Consider the following 24,355-nt stretch of genomic DNA (forward strand, 5'->3'; position numbering starts at 1 on the left):
TAGCACCCTTGGTCGCCCAGCATTTTTTTCCTCCGCCATTGTCATTCTGTGCAAACCCTAGCTCTGTTTTTTTTTTAATTGCTGTGCATGATTTTTCATTATTATCACATTCGAAATGTTCAAATTGTTCATAAAGAAAACTTTACATACTCAAATTTTTTCATTTCTCATCTCAAAGTAATTAGCTCTATTTTTGCTTCTAGGACTCCCTTCTTTCTTATATTGATATTTTGACTTAACCGGCATTACATTGTTAAATATAAAATATCGCTGCCTATTTACATCACCAAGACCCCAGTAGTTATTTAACAGTTCTTCTCTTTCTGTATCACTAAATTTTTCCGAACATTTAATTTAGCAACGGTCAGTGCAAGCACTTTTCATGGATCATTTTGAGTTAGTAGCTAACAACTGTTCTACCCATCAAGTTTCATTATGCACTAACTCAAAATGATGCGATATGAAACTACGACGTTGTAAACAAAATATTCGATTCTGCATGTTGACAAGTCAAAATTTTTACAATGGTGTTGGAATTTTGACATGGTGTAATTTGAAACTGATAAATAAACATATTTTAACCATTTCCTCATACTTATCTCAATATTGGAAAATTTTGAGTTGGTGCAGTCTGATACTGATGTATCGAATATAGACGGGATTATTTTTTATAGGTTTCCCATGCAGTTTACCTGGCATGTTATGAAGTAGAATTGACGTTTTTCCTTTTATAAGATTAAATTGCTGATGCCATTGAGCTTTCTTCTATTATGTCCATATAACTTATCGACCCATTTCATTTCTTCTATACGACGATTGCGCCACAGTTCAAATGTTGCTCTGCTTGAGAGTCCAGGCTTCTACACAATACATTAGGTTGTTAAATACGTAGTACTTCAATATCCTTGTATATATACAATCTGTTCAAAAACACATGATCATCTTTTATAACCATTGTATTCTATTAAGCTGATCCATAAGCAGTAGACAAGATTGGTAGAAGAACACCAAAGTTTCAGATCGGGAAGATCATGCACCGACGCTATGTTTATAATGAGGTAAGTGCAAGAGATATGATTAGAATAGAACAAACCAGCAGATTTATGCTTCGTGGACCTTAAGAAGGCATTTGACAGGGACAAATGAAAAGACGTTGAAGCTGACAATGGGATAATACAAAGGGATTCCCTGAGCCCTCTATTGTTCGACCTGATCATGGATGTTAAACGAAAAAAGGATACCAAATGGGAGAAAAGAAAATATAACATGTTGATTTCCCCAAAAAAAGACAAATGCATGGTTATAACAGCAAATCTGCTAATATGCAAATTAGAGCTAGAAGGTCAGATAATAAAACAAGTGCTAGAATTTAAATACCTAGGTATCACACTATCGAGCTACGGAAGTTTGAAATAGAAGTGGTAGATCAAGTGAATAGAGCAAACAGAGCTGCAACTTGCCTGACTGAAACAATATGGAGAAATAAAAATATCGGAAAGAAATGAAACACGTAAATTTATCAAATAGTCATCATACTAACAATGACATACGCGGCAGAAATACGATATGACACAGAGAGAGATAAAGAAATACTAGAAACAGCATAGATGAACACCCTTCGAGAAATCGATGGAAAGACACTATGGAATAGAGCTAAAAGTACCGATCTGTGACAAAGATGCAAAGTAGAGAATATCAAGGACACTGGATAAGAAAGAGAAGAGTGGAATATAATGATCATCCAAGCCGAATGCTAACAAATAGGTTAATAAAAACGGCTAGAGACGGTTCCCCAATAGGAAGAGCATGAGTGGGAATACCACGAAAACGATAGAACAATAATTTACTGCAGGCATATTGAAAAACCGACAGAGTTATGTCTACACAAAAAGAAGAAGAATTCCTCTTATTTGATTCGATGTAATTCTTAACTATTAGGAGTTTATATTTTTCCCATTAGAGGTAAACGCGAACAAAAAAGTTTCGTAAACAATATTTAATTGTGTTCTTCTTTTTCTTTAGCCCCTTTCTATCCAACTTTGGACATAGGCTTTTCCCAAATCTTTTCATATATGTCTGTCCTTGGCTGCGCTTTTCCAGTGAGTTCCTGCAGCTTTAATTGTAATGTTCAGTGGATTTTCATTTTTACAAACGCATTTATTGTTATTTCTATCTTTTTCGTTACTTTAGTTGTTTGATAATTATTTTCTGAAATAAGGTTCCAAGGTATTTGTAATTGTCAACCCTTTCTATCGGTACATCTCCCAAATATACGTTTGTTTGTACAGTTTCTTAGTTGTTTCTTAGTTATTGTCACACCTTTAGTATTTTTAATATTAATTTTTAGTCCATATTTTTCAAAGAAACTGTTTTATTTAGTAGTTGAAGTTTTTCAACAAAGTTTGCCATGTTCACGGTGTCGTCTGCATATCTTATGTTGTCATATCTCATGATAGCATACATCTATTTCCCAGAGTACGATTTAGCAAATTTTTCGGAATCCACGTTTTAAATCGTATTATTTTTCTTCGTCTAGCTATTCACGTCCACATCTGAACATAAGCCTCTTCAAGTCTTCCTTTCCATTGTTTTTTGTTGAACGCTACTTGTAGCCAATTTTTCCCGGCAGTTCGTTAGAGATCATCTGTCCATCTCATAGGAGGTCTGCTTCCGGGTGTTTGGGTATTTGGGTCTATTGAATCGTGTTATTGAATTAAAAATGTGAAAAATTTAGGTAGTCAACGTTTTGTTATATTGTGCCATTTATTACTTAATTGTCTGACTCTCTCTGTGCATATACAGTATGTCCCTGTAAGTTGTATCCATATGGAAAACTTTTTTATTTTACAAAAAAAAGTTTTTCTTCATAAAAAGCTCTGCATGATCCAAAACCTATGATTTAACCATCAAATATAAAAATTTTTGAATATTATACGAGGTATGTCAAAAAGTTTGAATTTCACTCAAGAGAGTTGTTTGGAATTAAAAACTATATTCGAGTATGCAATTACATCCTTCTAATTGAAAAATTTTTTTTTTGAAAAATTATGGATAACTAACATTATTTTCAGTTATTTCAATCCAGATAACTCTTTTATTATTAATTTTACGAAAAAAAGTAATTCCTAATAAAAAGTTCTGCATAGTCTAAAACCTAAAATAAAACCATCTTATGTCAAATTTTATCAATTTTATACGAGTTATGTCAAAAAATATGAATTTCGCTCAAGAGTAAAATATGTTTATTTTTCACAATATCGAAAATTGTTATTCTGAAAACTTATTTAGAATTAAAGTCGATCAGATTAGCCAAGCGGACTGAGGCGCACGATTGACAAATCTATAGTGGATATGCGGTCGAGGCGATCGAGGTTTGACCCCAGCCCTGTGAATAGAAAAATAAAAAGGCTGACGTCGTAGTCTAAAATTCTAAAAAGAATCTACGACTTGGTCAGGAATAAGCTGGTGTCTGATCGGCCTATGGAGGAGCGGTACGGCAAGGGATAAGGGCTTGCGGCTCGGTGACACTCCTCCATAGATCCCTACCGGAAGGGCGTTGACGCCTAAAAAGGGTGTATACATTTAGAATTAAAACTATGTTTCAGTATGTAATTACATTCCTCTAATTGAAATATTCTGAATTATAGAGGTACTTTACTTTTTATCTAAATTTACCTTTTTTACATACCTCGTATAAAATTGATAAAATTTGATATAAGATAATTGTATTTTAGGTTTTAGACCATCCATAACTTTTTATTAAGAATCACTTTTTTCGTAAAATTAATAATAAGAGTTATCAGAATTGAAATAACTGAAAATAATGTTTGTTATCCATAATTTTTCAAAAAATTTTTTTTCAATTAGAAAGATGTAATTGCATATTAGAATATAGTTTTTAATTCCAAAAAACTTTTCGTAATAGCAATTTTCAATACTGTCAAAATTGCTATTACGAAATATTCAATATACGAAATTTTCAATATTGCTACTTTACTCTTGAGTGAAATTCAAACTTTTTGACATACCTCGTATAACATTTATAAAATTTGATATATGATGGTTGAATCTTGGGTTTTGGACAATGCAGAACTTTTTATAAAGAATAACTTTTTTTCGTAAAATTAATAATAAAAAAGTTTTCCATATGGATACAACTTACAGGGACATACTGTATATCTTTTTTCTTTTAAATTTTAAATGTTCTCCGTTTATTTATTAAAAATTATTAGAAATAGACAACTTCTTCTTCTTCTTTCTCGAAACTCCTTATGCCCATCAGGGGCGTCGGAGGATATAGACAACTAAAAAGTAAAAATCCTCTAATCCTAAATAGACTAGAGCGCACCTGTAAAAATATTAGTACATTTGGATGTTTAGAGGCGACTCATATTTTTTTTGCAGAAATTGCTTGAAAATGACTCATATAATATTATTTGAGTTTAATAACCGATTTTAATTTTGCAAATTGCAAATGAAACGTACAGTATTCTTTCTTTTATATGTAAAAAAAAATTTGAACTTGCTATCTGCTTTATTTTCAGTCTTTCAATATTTTGAAAAAATGATTTTTTTTGCAAAAGCTGGATTGCAAAATTTATTTTGCAAAATCTATTGAACCGAACTTAATGAAATTTACAGTATTGTTTTATTATATCATAAAGTCCTTTTAAGTAAAACATGAAGGTCCTAAGTGTAGCATAAATGGTTGAAAAACGAAAAATGCGAATAATTGCTTTTTATGGTTTTTTCGCAATTATTGCTATTTTGCAACAAGGGTGACATATTTTAAAATTTTTAACCAATCCTATATTGTAGGAAATTTAATTAACGCAACTTTTATGTCAGTGCAACTTTTCTCGAAAGTGAATACTCTTGTTAGTATTCACTTTCGAGTGAAAGTGAAAAGTTATAATCAAAAAACGATTAAAAAAATCGAGTTTTTCCTTAATTTTTTGACATTTTGATTATTTAAACAATGTTCCGGACCTTTTTAAGTGGGAGGATAACTTAATTATTATTATATGAGTTAATTCCAAGTAATTTCTGTAAAAAAAATTGAGTCACCTCTCAACGTCCATCTCAAAACAGATGCACCCTGGACTAAAAACGAAATGAAAGTTTAAAAACATTTTTTTGTAATTGGCGCAGTCGAATCTTAACACCTGACAGTATAAAAATCGGCTTCTTTGTTATGACTTCCCCGAGGTTATCACCGATCTAGTGTTCGGAAGCGTCCAGCATCGGTAACATCATCAGAGCAGAGCTGGGAGCAATGAAACAAGCGAGTAAGCGAACGAACGACCACACTAACGGTCAACTGAAACCGAAGTTGGCGAGATGTCGGTGTTGACGTTTTGGGATATATGCCGCATGCAAAGACTAAATTGAATTTGGGACTGGCCAGCCTGTTTGGATTCCAGGATGGTTGTTTAGTTTGCCGGAACAAAGAAAACAGCCATGTGTTTATTCTGCTTGAAATAGCAGCCACTCCCTGGCTGGACGATGCTCTCCCTCTCTCTCTCTCTCTTACTCCGTTAACTGTTCTTCAGCCGAGAGCTAACGGTGTAAACAGTTCGCCACCTCTCTCCCGATGACTACAACGAGGAGATGACGAGATATGCGTTTTATCCAGCATCCAGCGGTCTTTTCGCCGCGATGCGATATTCTCTGGACATACAAAACGATACGGCACGCAACAGGACAGTGCTTAACAATTTCTTGCAATTTAAAAGGCTCTTGCAAAAATTATTCCGATTTTACACGACTTTAATATAGAAAATTGAAAATCATGAATAGCCGTCTTTGACTCACAAATCAGTTTAAAAATACAATACTAAATATTTATATTTACTCATTATTATATTAAATTGTTGTTGCAAATTATCTAGAAGAATAGATTTAGGATGGGCAGCGTATGGCAAACTAAGAGACGTGTTCAAGGAAAACATCCCAATAAAGCTAAAAAGAAAAGCATTTAAGCAATGCGTACTTCCGGTGCTCTTATGGATCTGAAACAGTGACATTGCTAAAGCGCGAATAAGAAAATTACAAGTAGCACAACGAAAAATGGAAAGATCCATGCTTGGCCTAACTTTGGGAGACAGAATATGATATGATTAGTTACGGCGAAGAACTGGAGTGGCAGACATCATAAAACGCATTACGAAGTTGAAGTGGAAATGGTCAGGACACGTCGCAAGACAGAGAGACAACAGATGGACAAAGAAGATTTTAGAGTGGCGGCCAAGGGCAGACAAGCGAAGTCGTGGAAAACCACCTACCAGATGGATCGGCGACATTAAAAAAATAGCGACAAACTGGATTGCAGCTGCGCAGGACAGGAAATTCGAAAACCAAGAACCAAGGCGAAGGATAGGAAGAAATGGAAGCTGATTCTGGAACAGGCCAAGACCCACCATAGGTTGTAGAGCCAATGATGATGATTTATCAGCTAAGCTTAAATAACTACTTACATATTTTAAAACTTTTCTTCTAGTAATAATAAATAATGTGAATTAATTTTCATAAAACTGAAAAAATTAGTATATTATTCAACGAGCATGTAATGATGGCTATTACTCCCTCTGATTTACATGCCAGTAGAATACTATACTTTTCTACGACCTTTTTATTTTGCATATGCAACATTCATCACAAAATTCTACATGACAAAATCTCTAATTTCTGATATACGAGAAGAATAAATAAATAGTTGATACTTTAAAAGTAGTCAAATCTCAAGATTAGTCCAAAAAAATGGCTACGGATCCCAATGTGACATTGACTAAAGCGTCAATAAGAAAATTACATGTAGCACAGCGAAAAATGGAAAGATTCATGATTGGATTGAAATTATGAGTTACGGCGAAGAACTGGAGTGGAAGACATCATAAAACGCATTACGAAGTTGAAGTGGAAATGGTCAGGACACGTCGCAAGACAGAAAGGCAACAGATGGACAAAGAAGATTTTAGAGTGGCGGCCAAGGGCAGCCCGGCGAAGTCGTGGAAGACCACCTACCAGATGGACCGACGATATTAAGAGAATAGCGACAAACTGGATTGCAGCTGCGCAGGACAGGAAATTCGAAAACCAAGAAACAAGGCGAAGGATAAGAAGGAATGGAAGCTGATTCTGGAAAAGGCCAAGGCCCACCATAGATTGTAGAGCCAATGATGATGATTTATCAGCTAAGCTTATATAGTTACTTACATATTTTAATGTTGTTCTGAAGCTATTTTCTTGTGGTATTTTTACAATTTTAACTATTTAGAATGGGAAATAAGCCACAATATTATTAAAAAATGATTTTTATTAACGTTTCGACGCCCAAATCGGGTGCCGTTGTCAAAATACAAAATAACAGTATTTTGTATTTTGACAACGGCACCCGATTTGGGCGTCGAAACGTTAATAAAAATCATTTTTTAATAATATTGTGGCTTATTTCCCATTCTAAATAGTTAAAAAATAATAATACATATTTTAAGACTTTTTTCTAGTAATAATAAATAATGTGAAGTAATTTTCATAAAACTGAAAAAATTAGTATATTATTCAACGAGCATGTAATGATGGCTATTACTCACTCTGAATTACATGCGAGTAGAATGCTATACTTTTCCACGACCTTTTTATTTTATATGCAACATTAATCACAAAATTCTACATGACAAAATCTCTAATTTCTGATATACGAGAAGAATAAGAAGTTGATTCTTTAAAAGTAGTCAAATCTCAAGATTTGTCTAAAAAAATGGCTACGTATCCCAATGTTTCCCAATCTGCTGCGGCAAAATTTTGCATCGTTTAAACTTACACACGTTCATAATAAATAGTTGCAAGAATGAATAAGCTTGTTTCTTGTTAATTGTTTCAAATGTTAGCGAAATAGAGATTAGTTAGTGAAAAGAACATTTTATTCTGTAACGAACACAAATTGTGCAATGACCAAGTTCACCTCTGTCCGGCACATCTAAAACAAATTGTACCGCCAACACTATTATCCTACCTCCAGCCTCCCTTATTTTTGTATACTTCGTCTTTGACTAAAATATGCGGCAGAAAATGGAAAAGAAGAAAAGGGTCACAAAATGCAACGTGTTCAAATTTATTTGCTTACTTTTAATTCAAAGTGGATTAGAAGACAAAAGTTGGGGAGAAATTTTGTGAGGAAAATTTATTGACGAAACAATTCTTGGATGAAACGAATGATTGTGATTCCTAGAGCTTTGATTTTCGATGCGAACAATTCAATCAGAAGCGATTTAGAATTTTAAATAATGCAGTAAATAAATTAAACTCCATATAGCAGTTAAAAAGCGAAAAAAAAAACTATTAAATGTGAATAAAAGAATGAAAGAACATGGCAAACACTGAGAAATATTATACAAAATATATTATGACATTTACCTACAAAAACTGTAGAAACTTTAAAAATTAAAAAATACAAAATTGTGGAATTTGATTTTTTTTAGGGTATGACTGAGGCAAAACATATGCATGTAGTCTTTATAATTTTAAATATAGAAACAAATATTTTGATAACACCTTGTCTTGTTAACATCTAACGCCAATGCTTGTTGTTATTTTATAATTTTCACGTCATTCACTTATGAACTACCTAAACCAGTGGTTCTCAACCTTTGTGAGTCAGGTACCACGAAATTATTATTTTTGGTACCACCTAACTGATCCAAACTTTTTAATATCTGGTTCGGTGTTCAAAATCAGGTTCTACGTGAATTTTGTTTCTATATACCTAAGTTCTTAATATTTAGTATTGCAAAAATCTATTCCGGCACAGGTGTGTTGTCGAAAAGGGTATAAGTAATTTAAAAGCGCGTTTTGCAAGAGAAGGGAAATCAAAATTCCTGTCTGTTATTTATTATTGCGTGTGCTGAGTTTGGCGGTATTTTTGTGTTTTTTCTTTTTGCGTACCACCCCAAATAATGTTATGTACCGCCAATGAAACATGTACCACAGCTTGAGAACCGCTGGTGTAAACAATACATATTGTGGGACCAAAAAAAAATTAGGGTAACACGAATAGAAAAACTTTTTTAAAATATTTTTATATATAAAATATGCAAAATATCTATCAATTTATACAAAAAAATATTCATTAAAAGCAGTCATGGTGAAGATTTCACTACACTACGATGGTGTGATACATTATCATTCTCTTTGCCCTATGACCTATATGGACCCATAAGCGGGGCCCCTAATTACATTTCTTTATAAGTTTCTCTTTTGGATCATTCCAATATCAATCCCCTTTACAGTCCCCTTTTGGTCTCACTTTCCAACTGCTTCCTGGATTTTAAAGCCAAATAATTATTCTTATTCATATAGGGTGATTAGTATATCGTCGTTGAACATTGCTTAACCATTCTAACCTATAACCCTACATTTTGACATCATTTGGTGCTCCTAATACATGAATTGTTAATTTAATCATTTTTTGTCACTCCACTCATTCATGTAAGCATTTTTCATTTCTACGATATGCGTTCTTTGTTTATCTTTCGTTTTAACTATCTAACAGTGAGTTTCATACTTTATAGCTGATCTTCCTATAGAATTTTCTTTCAGTTTCAGTCGAATATTTCTGTTACACAACACACCTCCTTGGCCTGCTTGGCTAGTATCCTTTCATATGGATTGGATAATTCAGGTTTTGTGAATCTGGGAGCCCGAAGCACCTGCTGCAATGAAAATGCATTTCAGGAAGAAGAAAACCTGCAAACAACGCTTTTGGCTAAAAATGACTACCCATATTGTCATTTATAAACAAGGAATTCCACAAGATACTTACAAAAGGAACAACAAAATACCACAAGCATTCCAGAGATACCCACAAGAAGGATCTAAAAGATGACAACAATACCATATTATATGTATAGGGCTTATTAGAAAAACTGAAAAGGATAACAAACAAGTAGAACATAATAAAAACATTCAAAACAACCAAGACTCTGAGATTTATCCTATTAGACCAGGGTAATAAGGCAAAAATATACCCTGTTCCGACAGTTAATACCTATAAGAACAAATTTTAACTATTTCCTGCGTAGGATATGGTGGCAATTTTTATTTATAAACAATTTAGTGTCAAAAAACAATTTTTCCTTTTTTTTCCAAAGTGAAACTTATGGTTTTTATACTAGTACAAACATCTTCGAGAGCATGGAAAGAGCTTTAAAATGGCGTATTACAAAGTTTAATACACTTACTTATTGTTAATATAATTGCGAAAAAAGGTCGAAATTGCAAAAAAATTAATTTCGCAATAACTACTGTAAAAATTAGTGTACAGCTTTGAAATTTTTGTCAAATGAGGTTTCTTTGGTGTTTAACCTTCCGATGACCAACCTTTCTTTTGTTACACAGATGACCAACGGGGGTAAAAACTGACGCCAGTCGAAAATGACAATTGACATAAAAATTTAAGTTGTTTTAAGAAATAAAATAATGTATTCGTAATGTTAATGTTAGTACTGTATCAATAAATGATAAATAGACATTAGTAAAACATATTTTAAATACAACTGAACAAAAATAGGAATTATCATTCTGAACATAGAACTAAAGAAATTTTAAAATATGTATACACTAATTTACGTCACCACAGGCTTAACAATTTTTTTCAAGATTGGAATGTTTCCTACAAACAATTCCCCGTAATAGACGGTATTTACTTAATATAAAATTGGAACATGGAAGGCCAAGGGAGTTCGTCTTTGACCCCAAATTTAGAACAAAAATTTTTCGTAAAATATAGTGAATTTTTTTATTACAAAATACGTTGCGCTATGTGTGTGAATATTAATTGTATTTTGCTCCTGCATTAAACCCGTTTTTCGCGAAATGCAGAGTAAATCAATTACAGCAAACGCATAACGTGTGAAGTTAAGTGAGTAATCTTCGCGCAGAACGAAAAATAATAAACTAAATATTGAAATTGTGCTCCAAATTGGCAAAAATCAAAGGTAAGCCTAACACATAAACCAATAAAACGTCATCGATATTACGATATTCGAAGTGGATTCTTGTTCGATTGGAACGCGGTGTTGCCAAGTCGACAGGGAAGTCCTGTAACTAGGTAGGAGCGAAATAGTATATACTGCTCAATATAATTTTATCAAAGAAAAAAAGTAAGACGTTACACTGAGAAAGGTTAAGTTTCCGCGGAGATAGTCCGAACGAGACCTTTAACGCAGTAAAACGAACCAGTTGTAATGAGCAGAGAAGATAAAAAATACGAAGAGCTATTTCGAATAGAAAGTGACGGTACCACGACAGACGAAAACGACAAGAAGAGAAAAGAGGAAGAATTGGAACGGGCTTTTAACAAAAGTCGAAAAATAAGCAGATCTCCCTCCTACAGAAAGAAGAAAATGGAGGAGAATGTATAAAAAATTATGGAAATGATGGCAGGAGTAAGTTTAAAAATCGAGGAACAATCAAGAGAACTTAGCGAGATGCGTAGAGAGCAGAAAGAATATAGAGATGAAATAAGAGAGCTACGCCAGGAGAATACAACATTAAGAGCAGAAAACACGAAACTAAAAGAGGCAGTTTATCAAATAGAAGAACGGCTTGAAAGTTTAGAAAATCAAAAAAGGCGGAAAAATATAATTATACAGTGTTTGAACATAGATACAAATGGCCCAGATATCCTAAAACATGCAATGAAAAATTTTATGCAGACAGAATTAGAAGTAGATGTACAAAAATAGAGAAGGCTCTGAAGTTAGGAGAAAAAGTTTGTTTGGTTGAGCTTGAAAAGGAAGAAGATAAAAGAAAAATCATGCCAAACAAAATCAAATTGAGAAATCGAGAGGAAGGTCCAGTTTATATCAACGATGACCTATCAAAGAACGACAGAATTGTACAGAAACGTGTCAGACAAAAAGCGCAAGAACTAAGAAAGGAAGGGACAAAAGTGAAAGTAGGGTATAAGAAAATATATGCCGATCATGAAATATGGCGCTGGGGTGGAATGAACCAAACGTTGGTGGTAGAGACCAAAGCAAAAAACTAAGCAATAGCAATGAAAGGAAACAAATTACGACGAAAAATGCAAAGAAGAGGATTACGAATTATGGAAATAAAACAAATCAATACAGCAATAAAAAAGAAAAGCCGAAAAATGACAAGATACAGTTTGCAACAGAGATAAATAAGACGGAAACGACGCAGGCAATGGACAAGGAAATAAGTAAAGATAACAAAAAGAAAACTAAAGTCAACTTGGGTACATGGAATGTAAGAGGCACATACGAAACAGGAAAACTCAAAGAATTAATTAGAGAAATTAAAAGATATAATGTAGAAATAATAGCTTTACAAGAGACAAAACAATTGGAGACAGAAATAGTAGAAATAGAAGACGTGGTATTTTTTAAAAGCAGAGGAGAAACCAGAAGGTTAGGAACAGGTTTTATAATACAGCGAAAATGGAAGGAAAGAGTAATGGCATTCCAACCAATATCAGATAGATTATACACAATAAGATTAAAAGGGGACAAACGAAACATAAGTATAATAAATGTACACGCACCGATTGAAGATGCCACAGAAGAAGAAAAAGATGAATTCTACGAGCAATTGGAAAGAGAATATGATAAATTACCAGGGTTTGACATCAAAATAATAATGGGAGACTGCAACGCCAAAGTCGGAAGAAAGAATATATACGAACACATAATAGGGAAATATAGTAAGCATGAGGTGTCGAACGATAATGGCCAAAGAATAATAGGCTTTGCAACAGAAAGGCAAATGGTGATAAGAAGCACACAATTACGCCGAAAAGATATATATAAAGGAACGTGGATTTCCCCTGATAAGAAGACAGTAAATCAGATAGACCATATTTTAATAGAGAAGAAGCATGCAAACAATGTAATAAATGTAAAGAGCATGAGAGGAGGTGACTGTAACTCTGACCACTACTTGGTGAGAGCAGAATACAAAATCGAGCATAACATAAAGCGAAACAATAAAACAACGGAAAAAATTGGAAAACAATTCAACATAGGACTACTAAAAGATAACAACATACAGAAGAAGAATGAACAGGGAATAACCAACAGACTAATCAGGGAACAAGAAACGTCAAGCCCAGACAAACAATGGCAAAATATCAAAGAAGCAATCTTGAACACAAGTAAAGCAATCCTAGCGAAAACCAAAAGAAAACACAAAACAAAAGATTGGTATGATAAAGAATGTCAAGAAGTAGCAGAAGCAATAAGAAAAGTAAAACTCAAAAATCTCACAAATGACGAAGAAAGCACTAGAGAAGAATAGAGAGAATTGAGAAAAATCATGAAAAGAAAATGTAGAAGCAAAAAGAGAAAATACAATGAGAACAAACTGAAAGAAATAGAAGAAAAATTAAAAAAAAAAGGAAATAAGATCATTCTACCAGGAAGCAAAAAAAATGGAAAGAGGATATCAAAAAAACAACCCATATATGAGAGATGATAAAGGGATGTTGCTAAATGAGCCGGAAAAAATAATGGAAAACCGGCAAAACTGTTTCACAGAATTGCTAAATAAGAGCAAAGTACAAAAGGAAACAAGCCATGAAATTGAAGATGATCAGATAGCAATAGAAATACCCACAGAACAAGAAATAAAGAACGAAATAAAGAGCTTGAAAAATAACAAAAGCCCACGAATAACAGAAATATCGGCCGAAATGATAAAATCAGGAGGAAAAAGACTACACAAAGAGATATATGACCTGATAAAAAGAATATGGGAAAATTGCCAGAAGAGTGGATCATAGCAAGAATATGCCCTATACATAAAAAAGGTGATAGAATGCTATGCGAAAACTACAGAGGCATCGCACTATTAGAAATAGTTTACAAAATCTTGGAACAAGTTTAAGAAAAAGGCTAAGTCATTATTCGGAAAAAATACTGGGGGAATACCAGGCAGGTTTTAGAAACAACAGATCAACGACTGACCAAATATTTGCCTTAAAAGAAATACAGACTACCTGTTACGAACATAGAACAGTACTATATGCTTTGTTCATAGACTTTAAGCAGGCTTACGACACAGTAAATAGACAGCAGATGTACGAACTGATGAAAGAACTGGGGATACCAAGTAAAATTGTTAGGATGATAAAGATTACGATGGAAAACACAACAAACGAAATAGCTTGGAAAGGGTATACATCCAAAAAGTTTGAAACAAAGGAAGGATTACGACAAGACCCACTATCAACAATGGCATTCAATCTAACATTGGAAGGAATAATCAGGAAAAGCAGAATAAACATGCAAGAAACGATATTTAAAAACGGCCACCAATGCATAGCATTTTCAAATGATCTGACGCTATTAGCAACAACCAAAAAAGAACTACAAAAGTTAATGAAAAACATAATAACGGAAGCCAAAAATTTCGGACTTAAAATAAATGAAGAAAAGACAAAGTATATGATAATGGGAGAGATCCAAAAAGAAAAAGAGAATAACATCATAGTACAAATAGATGGAGAAAAAACATACTCGTTCAAAAGAGCCAAAGAAATTATTTACCTGGGAGCCAAAATAGATGAAAATGGTCATGAAGAAGGGGAGATAAAGGCAAGAATAGCTAAAGGAAATAAAAAATATGGAGCATTACGCACATTATTGAAATCCAAATACGTATCAAGAAAAACAAAAATAAGAATTTATAAGACTGTTATCAGACCTACAGTAACATACGCAAGTGAAACATGGGTGCTCAAAAAGTCAGAAACAGACCTATTAGAAAGATGGGAGAGAAAAATGCAAAGAGCAATATATGCAGGTGTGAAAATAGAAGGTCAGTGGAGAAGAAGGACCAATAAAGAATTGGAAGAACTATATCAAGAGCCAACGATTACGACGACGATCAAAGCACAGAGAATACGATACTTGGGGCACATAGAGAGAATGGGAAGTAAACGAATGCCAAAAATGGTACTCTCACGAAGACCAATACAAAAGAGGAGGAAAGGCAGGCCAAGGAAAAGATGGAAGGACAGTGTATATGAAGACTTGAAGAAAAGTAACATTGAGAGATGGAAAGAACTAGCATTGGACAGAAGGAGATGGAGAGAGGTGGTGAAGGAGTGTATAAAAAGACTGAAGTGTATTTAAATAAAATTTACAAGTTTTGTAAGTTATACTAAGTTATTCATTATATTATTTATGTAATCAGAAATGTAAACATTTTAGCCCTAGGCCTACAAGGCCTGTTGCGCTTAATAAATAAAATAAAAAAATTATGATTTTAAATTTGAAAATATTTTTGAATTATTATTAAATATTATTGAATAAAACATACATTGGGGTCAAAATTTACCCCCTTGGTCATCCGAAGGTTAATATGTGATAAAAATTTCAAAGCTATTCATTCATTTGTTTAGATTTTATTAAATTGTTTATCCCATAGAGCTTTTTTTTGCAGTAACAAGTCAGAAAAAATTATTTTAGGACCATTCTACAGGTGATAAATGAAAGAGCATGAGGTAAACTTTCAAATTGGTTTAAAAAAAAAGTGAATAAAAAATGAAATCTATTAGTAATAAATAATTATGCAAAAGTATCGTCAAATTTTCCTTATAAATTTTTGAATACCTTTTAAAAAAAAATCAATTTTTTTACCCTGTTTTAGGTGTACAACTACCAAGTTATGTTATTTATATAATAATTGATAAAAATTGTAATAAACATATTTTATTTATTATATAAAAAATAAAAAATTTATAAGGAAAGATTTCCGATACTTTTGCATAATTATTTATTACTAATAAATGCATTTTTTATTCACTTGAATAAAATTTAAACAATTGAATTAATCGCTCTGAAATTTTTTTCAAATATTAATCATCAAAGAACTCTCATTTGACAAAAATTTCAAAGCTCTACACTAATTTTTACAATAGTTATTGCGAAATTAATTTGTTTTGCAGTTTCGACTTTTTTCACAATTTTATAAACAATAAATGAGTATATCAAACTTTGTGATACGCCATTTTAAAGCTTTTTCCATACTATCGGAGATACATGCACTAAAAAAACCATAAGTTTCACTGTTTTCCATTGATTTGAAAAAAAGAGGAAAAAATAGCGTTTTTTGACACTATATTGTTTATAAATAAAAATGGCCGCCAGATACTACGCAGGAAATAGTTACAATTTGGTCTTATAGGTAATACCTGTCGAAAAAACGCTTTAGTACCCTGGCTGTTGAAGTGTCATGGAAAAAACCTTATTACCCTGGGCTATATCCAAAATCAAATCCAACAACATACAAGAACACTGCTTTCATAAATGAACCTGTAAATGCAACAATTTCTGTGTAGGAAAAACTGCAAGACCACTAAGTGTCAGCATAAACGAGCATGAAACATACGTCAAGAACAGACACTTCGGGATATCCCAAATATGCAAACATCCGTGGGACAACGGACACAGAGTACAATGGAAATATGTATCAATAATCATGAAATAAACAGACATTAACACATAAGCATTTCTCATCCTACTAAACAAAGAAAAATGTGTAGCAAACCCATTAGCAAAATATAGCACGCTCTGGTTGCACATACTAAAAGAAAAGTCAACAACAAGAATATACCAACAATAGCAGAGTAAAGGAAGTCGGACAGAAATGACCCAAAATCTCATACACAATACATATGCAACACACAATACATAAACACAAGTCTGTCTTTCAAAACTTACGTTACACAATCACAAGTAAGATACAGATTACACAAATAAATAACACAAAATAACAAACAAAACAGTCACAACTTGATAGGTACTCCTAGGGCAACAACACCACCCTCAGATTTTTTAACCATACACATGCTGTGACCTACAAGATCAAGATCAAGGCTAATTTTGTCAATTATGAAAAGACATAACCTAATAAAACTTAGTTACAAATCTTCCTAGAATATTTTAAAATAATCTTTTTTGGGAATCAATTCATTCTAGTTGTGGCATAGATAAGTTACCTCTAAACATTGTAACTTTTTGTAGCAGAGTAATTTTAAATCAAGTGATTTGATCATGTTTAATTACGTAAAAAATACATTAGATAGAAGAACTGTTTCATTATTATTAAATTATTAGACTTCATATTTAGAATAAATGTAGATATATTAGTTTTTTTTGATATTATTTGTTTCAAGAAGGCGTGAAATTCGGTCAATGGGTTTCTGCTAGATACAAAAAGTCTGCATCCGTAAAGGCGGCAAATCTAAGGATTAGCAAGAGGGATAGGGAATAAAGGCTCGATAGTGGTGTCCTTTCTAATCAAGACGGCTAGGCTGCGGGCTGTCTACTGCTGTACAATTCGCCGCCTTTTCGTTTCTGCGTCTTTTTCTCCGCTCACGCAAACCTCGGTCTGTTCTTTTTTCTTTCGCGACGACTTCGTTCAGTGTCAGCCGCGTTAATGCATTTGGATTTTTCATCTTAATTAAAAGAGTTTGGGCCAGATGTCCCCGATATAGAGTCACTCTCGGATAGAGTGTGACTGTGGCGAAATCGTCGCGGTGTTAGCATGTCTAAGTCGTTGGATGGAGTATTGATTTTCGAGTTAAAAGACAGATTAAAAGGCGGTATTTGCAGCGGTATTCGAGGAACATTCAAACCGTAGTCTAGGATGTAGAAATCGGTTTTATACGCGTTTAAAAAAAATCAGTACAAAAATAAGTTTATATTACCCTAGTCCTAATGTTCTCATCAAACTGATTATTTACTACAACTACCCCTCAAGGAACTCATAATAATTGATTTTAATATTAAATACTTTAAATAAATAAATGACTTTATAATTATCTCCTTCAGGAGCAGAAATGCTACAGCCAATTTTACCGTAAGTGGGAGGATTAGAGAAAATCAATATAAATGCGGTGTGAAATGTGTACCACTGCTCCTTTCAGTCAATTTTTCTGTGATAGGTACATTGTGGGTACCGTCGCCCCTGAAATAGTTATGTCATTTTTGTTGTCAAACGGTTTTAATTTTGATACTACATTTTCTTTGATGAATTTTTTTTTAAGTGTAAACGAGGTATTTTTTTCCTTACTTAGTGTTAGAAAATCTGATTAATATTTTTTACATAACTTTCTAGAATTCTTCTTCGTCTTCTTCTTTTTGTGTAGACATGACTTTTTCCTCCACCTTTTTTTGTAGAGCTTCACGATATTCGATAAAAATATCGATATTGTATTGAAATCTTATCGAAAACCAATACGATACCGATACAATACATACCTTGGCAATATTAATGTCGATACGATATTCATTAGCTGAAATTAATACAATACTCTTGTATTGTCGATACGCTTGCCTCGATATTATTGAAAATATCGATATCGAGAAAAAAATAATAAAACGCTACAGTTGTTTGATTATACTTTGTGGATAGGTATTTAGATAATCATTATTTACAGAAAAGTATAAGTGATCTGCAATCCGTTATAATATTTTACACTTGTGTGCCTGAACTTAAAACTGTTGAGAGTGAGTAAATGACTGTTATGATTACACTGTTTATCAAGTGGAATTTGTGGCAATATTATGGAAGTGAGTGATGATGCAAAAATAATTTTCAACACATACTGAATTACGATTTATTCCGAATCTCCGGGGATTTCCCTAACTTTTCAAAAGTAGTTTTTAAACAATACAAAATTAGTAAGTATTAGTCGACTTTCAAAGAAGCATTCAGCCATATTCAATTTTTATAAAAATCTAAAGTTATAAGAAATATTCGTAATATCTTTAGAATAATGTCCATTTGAAAAGCATGCAAAACTGGGCATAAAGAGCCTACACAACTCAGATGTATACAATGCAATAAACTTGATTATTATACAGGGTGAGTCATAACTATAGGGACATAGACCAAGGACAGGTTATTTGGACCAAAAGATGGCTATTGGGCCAAATATGCCTTAATAAAATGTTGCTGAGAAAAAATATACAGGGTGTTAAAGTTAATTTTTGTTTTTCGTTTTTTGCTAATAGTTTCCCTGTATATTTATAAATTGCTATCAAAATTGGCACAGAGGCATAATCTTAGACAAGAAATAGTATTTTATCTACAATTTTACGTTTTGTCATAGAGAGCGCCACGTGGATCATTCCTGATGATAAAATTGAGTCTAAACTTTTTTTCTGATGAAACTTTTTAGTAATTTTTATTAGAAAATATGACGTAATCATAATTTTTACGTAACATTGGTACTCTTGTTTAAACATGATAATTTCAACCGTTTTCGATAAAAACGCAGTCGAACTGCTTAGAGTCTTAAAAAAGGATTTCAAATATTATTTCATTTATTAAAAGTATGCTTTGGACTGTCAGATAATTGTTGTTGGTAAATGTCATTTGTTCAGGTTCAGAGTAAATTATTTTTGATGTGACAGTGTAGTGTAGTGTTGCATTTTTTAAAAGTAATCATTACTTTTTTGATTGAAATGCCTCGTCACAATCATTTCAGTTGCAACTTTGTTTATTAGTTTGGTATTTGATATCCCCTTCTGAGTTCCTGAAATCTTCAATTGCGTTTTTATCGAAAACGGTTGAAATTATCATGTTTAAACAAGAGTACCAATTTTACGTAAAAATGATATTTACGTCATATTTTCTAATAAAAATTACTAAGAAGTTTCATCAGAAAAAGTTTAGACTCAATTTGATCATCAGGAATGATCCACGTGGCGCCCTCTATGACAAAACGTAAAATTGTAGATAAAATACTATTTCTTGTCTAAGATTATGCCTCTGTGCCAATTTTGATAGCAATTTATAAATATACAGGGAAACTATTAGCAAAAAACGAAAAACAAAAATTAACTGTAACACTCTGTATCTTTTTTCTCAGCAACATTTTATTAAGGCATATTTGGCCCAATAGCCATATTTTGGTCCAAATAACCTGTCCTTAGTCTATGTCCCTATAGTTATGACTCACCCTGTATAAATATAATAATCAAGGATTATTATATTTAATATTCATTTTTATGTCGATATTTTATCGAGTAATGTATCGATATCGTGTACTTCATTGGCATAACCAATACAATACTCAATACTTAAAAAGTATCGATATTGTATCGTATCGTGAAGCTCTATTTTTTTGTGGTCTTCCCACTGATCATCTTCCTATTGGGGAACCGTCTCTCGCCGACCTTACTACTCTATTTGTTGGCATTCGGCTTATTCGTGGTCATTCTATTCCACTCTTCTGTTTTTTACCCAGTTATTAATGTTGCCCACCTTGCATCTCCGTCGTATATCTGCACTTCTAGCTCTATCCCATAGTGTCTTACCATCGATTTTTCGAAGTGTTTTCATCTCTGCTGTTTCTAGCATTCTTTTTGTCCTTTCTGTATCAGGTCGTGTTTCTGCCGCGTACGTCATTATTCGTCTGATGACTGTTTTGTAAATTCTGCCTTTCACTTCTTTTCCGATGTTTTTATTTCTCCATATTGTTTCATTCAAGCAACATGCGGCTCTGTTTGCTTTATTCACCTGATCTTCTACTTCTACTTCGAGCTTTCCGTAGCTAGATAGTGTGATGCCTAGATATTTAAACTACATGACTTGTTCTATTATTTGACCGTCCAGCTCTAATTTACAACTTATTAGATTTACTGTTATAACCATGCATTTAGTCTTTTTTGGGGAAATTAACACGCTAATTTCCTAGAATTAACTTTCCAGAATTGATCAGAGATATTAGATTGATAAAATTAGTAACAAACATAAGTAACAAACTCGAATCCACAGGCATATTAGCCAAAGAATAGTTAACGTCGATCTTTATTTATCAACCCGAAAATGCAAAAGAAATGCGGCGATTACCACACCATTAACTTCATGTCCTATGTGCTAAACTTGCTACTGAAAGTCATCCATAACCGTATATATTATAAACTGGACATTGACATTATTGATAAGCAATTTGGGTTTGACAAAGGCCTAAGAACGTGTGAAGCTCTTTCTTCACTTAAAATACTAATAAAAAGGTGCCCCGACGTCAATCTAGACTTAATAAAGCATTCGATGAAGCGTGACACGAACATTTAATAAATGTCCTGAAATCAAAGAAGATAGACTATAACTATAATGACCTCAGTATCATATCGAATTTATACTATAAGCATAAGCAGTGAGTAAAAGTACGTATTAACAAACAGCTGTCGGAGGAAATTGAAATATCAGATATGGGGTGAGACAAGTATGCCGATTGTCGCCAATCCTTTTTAATGTCTACTCGGCAGAGTTCCTAAATTCCTCTCTTGAGGGTGAAATAGCTGGAATAAAGGTAAATGAAGTTCCCATTAATAACATTAAATATGCGGATGACATTGTCATCTTAGAAAAAATATTAAAGATCTTCAAAGGCTGGTGACCAGAATAGCGGAGTATGGACCGTCTAACAGTAAACGGTCAAAATTTATGAGAATATCGAAAACTTAAACAAATAACGAGAATCTTTTCATAAACGGAACCAATGTCGAACGAGTAGACCAATATGTATAAATATCGTGGAAGAATGATCAACTCCACAAATCTTTACTTCCAGCAAATCAAAATAGAAAAGACTAGAGCGAAGTTTAACAAAATTCGAAGAGTGCTCCTCTGCACAACAGATTCCAAGTTTGAGCTAAGAGTAAGATTGGTTCGGTGCTACACTTTCTCGGCTTTGTTATATGAAATGGAAGCTTGGCCTTGAATGCGGCATCAATGAAAAAACTGGAATCGAACAGAGAGGTTCTGAGAACGATGGATAAACAATGGAAATTTTTAATCAAATCAAAATAAGAAAATTGGAATATCTACGACATATTACACGTGGAAAGAGATGTAACTAGCTCCAATTGATTATGCAGGATAAGATTCAAGGAAAAAGAAGCACAGGGGGACGTAGAATATCGTAGCTGCGCAACCTGAAATAATGGTACAGATGTACATCAAATGAACTTTTCAGAGTAGCCCATTAGACACCTATGGTCGTTTTATTTGTTGATATACATTGACATGCTTTGAAAATTATTTAAAAAGTGAAGTTACCTGTTCGGTATTTGTAGAGTGCACAATAATATTTGGAGTCGTTGCTGCAGATGGTCTTTGTGATGTAGACAGATTAATAACACCATCCCCATCTATATCGTGGTCCATAGTTCCATCATCCTGAAAAAAATATAAATAATTAATTATATGAATACGTCCAACAAAATTAAGCATTATAAAATTGTATCTGATATATATATATATATATGTATTGAACACATCTAAAGACGTCCGTATTTACAGGACATCGTCTTAAATTGGTATCATTACCATTGAAATGCCTATTTTGGGCCAGTATTTTATTACGATGTAGACGATTGTATGTCTTTTCAATTCAAGCTCCCCATTGCCCTACGTGGGTTTCGAAGTATTCACCTCTCATGAGGAGAACTTGTGGTAGCTCAGGCTATGATCTCAGCTTTATAGCTGTTATAGTAACATAACAGGCCTGAGTATGCTAGTAATGATACCTCTATATGGCGCAACGAGAAGTCAGAAGACTTCTTTCTCTTCGATAGCGAATTAGGTGAATTGCAAATCCAAGCTTACTTGAAGTTATTGGACGATTTTAGGGATAACGTTTTACTCCGAAAATGCATCTAGAGTTTACTTTTGAAAAACACCACCTTTTACGATTGCATTTTTAATTCAAGGTCCACCTTTGCTCTACATGTGTTTGGAAGTATTCACCTCTCATCAGAAGCATTTGTGGTAATAAACTGAAACGAAATGCTTGAATTGAAAAGAAATGCAATCGTCTACTTCCGTTTCAACGTTCTCTCTCTACGCAAAGAGTGCAAATGGGTATTTTTCAAGGCTAAACTGTAGATATATCATCAAATAATAATATTCTGACTTCTCGTTGCTATATCTTTATTCTCGTTCTGCCTATAGAGGTCGATAATAGAGTACTCGCGCCTGTTACGTTACTATATAGGCGAATTTAGACTATTCACTTTAGATGTACACTGTGGATGATTCATCTGCAATGAAAGGTATAAACATACTCTTCATCTACATTTCATCCAAGATACACATCCAAAGTAAACAGTGAACAAAGTAGAAGGTGTTCCTACTTTTGATGAAATGGTTGGATGATTCTTCCACAATGAACTACTAGTGTAGAGTGTAAACTTGTTTTTTTTCGGTATTTTTGTCATAAATATATATTTTGATACCTACGTAAAATGACTTTTCAGTGGAAAGATGAACACATGCATATATTTCTAGAAATATATGGTAATCATGAGTGCCTGTGGAATAATAAATCTGATGACTACCATAAAATAAATATTTTTTGTGAAAATGCAAACCGGTCCCTACTTAAATAGCTACAGGTATCTGGATTAAATAATATAGGCGACATAAAATCAAAAATAAAAATTATTCACACTCGCTATTATTGTTGAGTTAGCAAAAATTAGGAAGTCAGAAAATAGTGGAGCAGAAAGCGCTGATGTTTATACTCCTCGTTTATTGTGGTTGAAAGAGGCAAACTCCCTGATTTTTTTTCTAATTTTCGACATTCTTCTAGTAATGCTTTACTTATTAACTCCACGCCAGGACTACTCGCCATTTTGAAAAGACTGTGAAATGAATTCCGTCAGTGAAAATGTAAGTTGCTGACCTTTTCAATATACACTTTCACTATTCATCTATCATCCGCAGTGTACATGTAAAGTAAATAAGTCTAAATTCGCCTTAACGGCTGCATAGTTGAGGGCATTTCATTTCAGTTTAAGCCAACACAGTGCTCCTTATGAGAGGTGAATACTTCGAAACGCGTATAGAGCAAATCTGGAGCTTGAAGACTGCTAAAGTAAAGATTAACATGAAACGAAAATCCTATTTCGTCCAGTAATAAACAAAAATCCGTGTAAAATTTAATAATTGCAAAACCAAAACAGAAATTAATTAGAAAATAAAATATCTACACTGTGAGGCATAAATTAGGCATATAGAAAATTATGTTCATTTTCATAGTTGATTTTTTCGTGAACATATTAACGGATTCCGCTAATTTTCTATTATTATTTTAGATTTTTCTTTAGTATTTACACAGTTGTGCAAAGATTTAATCAAACTTCTTTTGTATACTTATACAGGGTGAAAGAAAAGTTTTCTTATGTTAAGTTCGAGACACCCTATAGGCAGGACGAGGTACAAATCTGAGTATACATCGGAATCGTATTTTAGTCTTATATTTTGTGAACATTTATTTTAATGTGCCTGATATCTTTAGAAACAAAGAAAC

At 33.0% G+C, this 24,355-nt stretch overlaps 1 protein-coding gene across 1 annotated transcript in view; it reads right to left on the minus strand.

Moving 5' to 3' along the window:
* Positions 1-24,355, minus strand: part of LOC114333324 (forkhead box protein P1) — a 1,033,408-nt gene that overhangs the window by 390,096 nt on the left and 618,957 nt on the right. The window contains exon 3 of the mRNA XM_050641264.1: positions 22,102-22,221. Coding sequence (XP_050497221.1) covers positions 22,102-22,221 — 120 coding nt within the window. The remainder of the gene's footprint in view (positions 1-22,101; positions 22,222-24,355) is intronic.

Source organism: Diabrotica virgifera, chromosome 10 (assembly GCF_917563875.1).
Source record: "Diabrotica virgifera virgifera chromosome 10, PGI_DIABVI_V3a".
Lineage (NCBI taxonomy): Eukaryota > Metazoa > Arthropoda > Insecta > Coleoptera > Chrysomelidae > Diabrotica > Diabrotica virgifera.